This window comes from Amphimedon queenslandica, unplaced genomic scaffold, assembly GCF_000090795.2.
Source record: "Amphimedon queenslandica unplaced genomic scaffold, v1.1 AMPQUscaffold_10777, whole genome shotgun sequence".
Taxonomy (NCBI): Eukaryota; Metazoa; Porifera; class Demospongiae; order Haplosclerida; family Niphatidae; genus Amphimedon; species Amphimedon queenslandica.
Genome location: NW_003548974.1, coordinates 3735 through 7612, shown reverse-complemented (window position 1 = coordinate 7612; position 3878 = coordinate 3735). Strand labels below are relative to the sequence as shown.

The window sequence follows — 3878 nt, the reverse complement described above, 5'->3', positions numbered from 1 at the left end:
TACAAACAAGCCATCAATAGGTATGTTAATGTTTCAGCATTATCGTACATGTATACACGATTATTACAACTGTAAAATTTGCTGTATAGTAACTATAACTTACCATGTAATTGGTCTTAGGAACTGTAGAAAAGTGGCTTAGTGAAGGTAGTATTGAGCTAACTGTTACTCGTGTTAACTTGCATGGACCTCCTGGAGCTGGTAAAACCTGTGCTCAAGATCTTCTGCTAAATAACCCACCTACCACCCACACCACTGACAGTACACCAATTGCTCGTCCAGCTGTCAAAGCTACAAGAGTATCTGTCGATGATGAAGCTATGAAATGGGAGAAAGTTGATAGAGATGGTTTACTTGAAAGACTAGCTTCTGATTTAAAGAAAGCTGCTGCTTCTCAGCCTATTGAAGAAATTTCAGCCTCTCAGCCTAAAGATAACATTTCGTCATCTTTTTCAATGGACAAACGGCAAACTGCAGAGCGATGTGATGAATCTACTGAACAAGATGAGTCTGATGCCAAAACAGATGAATCTACTGTTGCTTCAAATGAAAGTTTCTCAATTGGTGAAGGTGTGATTCAGGAAATTGTTGGCACAATCCAAAGCTCAGAGGTTCAGTTAAATTTAAGTGATCATTGGTTGTACATTATTGATTCTGGAGGTCAGCCAGCATACCAGGAGCTGTTACCATTGTTTGTTAGAACAGCTTCTCTCAATATCATCACTCTTAACCTCTCTAAACCTCTTGATGAAAAGCTTGATTTCCAATACAGGATTGGAGGGAAAATATTTTCTTGCGGTTTAAACTTAAAGTATTCTAATCGAGAATTCTTTTTATCAGCAGTTTCGTCAGGAGCCATTTTGAAACCGATTGATGTCCCTCATGCCCTTGAAACACCTTCACATCCAATGAATTTTGTACTTGGTACACATTATGATCTCATTAAAGAAGACGTGCACTTGCTTAGGAAAATCAATGACGAGTTGAGGTCTTTATTGGATCCTGGGATGAAAGATTTTGTTGTTTTAGATGGAGAGTTTATGATATTTCCTATTAATACACTAGTCCCTGAAGATGAAGGAAGAATGAAAGCAGGACAGGATTTATGTCAATCAATATCAAATTGTGGTGGCACTTCTCTTAAAATAAATGTGCCAATTCGTTGGTTTGCATTTGAGCTTTGGCTACAAAAAATAGCAGAAGGCAATAGCCGCAGTTTTCTCATAATAGATGAAGCCATATCTGCTGGTGCCAGGTTAAAAATGAGTGAGGATGATACTAAGCATGCCTTAAAGTATCTCCACAATGTCACTATTATCCTGTATTATCCTGATATCCTGCCACAGTTAGTTTTTGTTGATCCTAAGCCTATTCTTGAGGTTCTATCACGCCTGCTAGCTCTCTCTTATGTTCAAAGGAAAGCACTTCACCTAATTGCCAAACCTGTACCTCTGCAAAAAGATCTAAACAGGCTTCACGATTTTGGTTTGTTTAAAGAGGAGCTCCTAATGAATCACTTTAAGTCACTTTTTTCTCCACCTCACTTTGAGCCGTCTCATTTACTTAAGCTCCTAATTCATCTTCATATCATTACCAAAAGAGAAAAAGGAGATTATTTCTTTCCTTGTGCTTTGCAGTCTTACACTAAACCACCTGAACCCCAAACAGAAACTAAGGCCCTCCTTATAGTCTGGCTAAAGAAACTTGAGGAAGATGATATCAGAATTCTAAGACTTCCAGTTCCACAAGGAATGTTTCCTTTGCTCATTACTCACCTTCTTAACCACAAAGAGGACTCCTGCATAGTAGGTTTCCCTCCGTTAGATGATCCAAAGTACAGGTACTGCAATGATCAAAAGCACATGTGCTACAAGTATTGTGATGCACTGTCTCTGTGGATCAACATTCAAGAAATGCGTTACACACTTCACATAATCAATCGCTACTCACACATTGAGGTTTATTTTGTTGGATCGGTTCAGAAAGCAAAAGAAAACTGTCCTTACATTTGTGAGCTAGTCATGAAGGCTGTCAGTGACAGTGCTGATGCCATCAATGTGGAACACAATCATTTCGCTGCATTCTCTTGTCCCAATGATAAGAGTTGTTACTGTGTTGTAATAAACGATAAAGAATTCAAAACTAAGTGTATGCTTTGTACATGTTTAACTAATATAAGTGATGATAGCTACTGGTGCTGGTTTGACTGTATTTCTAAAGCTGTCCTGACCTCTGGTAAGTCATGGAACTATAACTCTACATAAAAATTGTGGCTACATATATTTTTGCCTGTAAATGCATAAGACCATTATTTTTATTTCATTATAGACTCGCAATGTTTAGAAGAACCTCAAGAAGAACTCAATATAACTGATTTGGATGAAATCCTAACTCATTTAAAGAAAGGCCATTATCCTAGTAGCAATTGGAAGGAGCTAGGACTCAAACTGGGACTATATGATAATACACTGAGTACTATAGAATCAAATTACTCTAAAGTAGAAGATCGCCTTAGAGAGTGTCTAGCTAAATGGTTGCAGAGAGCTGATGGTGTAGATGCTAAAGGAGGAGCAACCTGGACCACACTAATTAATGCTCTTGAACAATGTGACAGCGGCAAACCAACAGCTGAACCCATTAGTGAGTAACATATCAGATACGCATCAATATGGAACTGTTATAGTAACCTATTATGAAGTACCAGTGAATGTGTCATTGATGTATTATACTGTTGGCATAGTACTGTTGTATGTGTATCTCCACGTTGTGTATATGCATCTTTAACTATAACATCAATTACTTACTGTTGTTTAGGATGTGAGAAAATCAAAGGAAAAGCTGATCAATCCCAGACTGATGATGATGAACTGTGTAATATAAAGTCAACAACTGATTACAGCATCAGTAAGTAAAAATTAATGTCAATTTATTGTATAGATGTACTTGTCATGGTTTTATTAGTAACTGCACTTAATAGTGTGCTACTTTCATTAATTTCTGTTGTTTGTATAGGACATAGGAAAAGGCCTGTTGAAAAATCACAAACTGATGAAAAAGAATCACATATAGAGAATGAAACATCCCACCACAATAACAATAATAATAATAATAGTAATAATAACAATAATATTGTACAAGTAATGATAACACTAGTACTAGCAATAATAGTAGTAATGATGATAATAATAATGTATCACCAATAACAATCCAAGTATTGCTTTTTATAGTAATGAATAATGCATACATTTTCAACTTTATTAAAAAGTGCTATAACTGTTATCTTTTTACGACCTTGGGGCAAAGCCCCAAGGTAGCCCCAAGGTTGTTCCTAAGATTGAATTCAGCCCCCGTGATGTAAAATAATTGATTGTACTGCGCTTTGGATCATTGCATGCTCTGTAAGCCCCTCCCCTCCATACTACTACATACATGTATTATGCAGTTTACGGAGCACACAATTCTGATCCAAGTGGCGTGAAAAGCACGCGCAGTATGTCAACACTTGCCATTCTTCGGGCCAGCCTGAAATGCGGATCCACGCGGATCAAATGCGGATTGGGCTGAAATGTGGATCAACGCGGAACGCTCGCGGATCGGGTCCCTATAAAGCTCGGACCATTATGAGCTTATTAAGAATCACTAGAAGGTAGAAAGAACCTTTATAAGTCTTAGTAAGAAGAAATAAATACCGACTATGTGCGCAAGGTGGTGAAATCATAAGCCCTCCATACACTAGGCAACATGTTGCTAGCAACATTTGTGGTTTCTTTGATCTTTTGAGCAACTTGTTGCAAAAATAGAACTGATTTCTATTTTTAGCAACATGTTGCTTACAAGATCAAAGTAACCACAAATTTTGCTAACAGATTTTATAACTA

General features: G+C 37.3%; 1 protein-coding gene across 1 annotated transcript; it reads left to right on the top strand.

Moving 5' to 3' along the window:
• The first annotated feature begins 6 nt into the window (after positions 1-6).
• On the top strand, positions 7-2648 carry LOC109589877 (uncharacterized). The gene is made up of 3 exons (XM_020005863.1): positions 7-20; positions 121-2235; positions 2329-2648. Exons 2-3 carry the CDS (start codon positions 321-323, stop codon positions 2646-2648), a joined length of 2235 nt encoding a protein of 744 aa, XP_019861422.1. The 5' UTR covers positions 7-20; positions 121-320.
• Positions 2649-3878: the final 1230 nt, after the last annotated feature.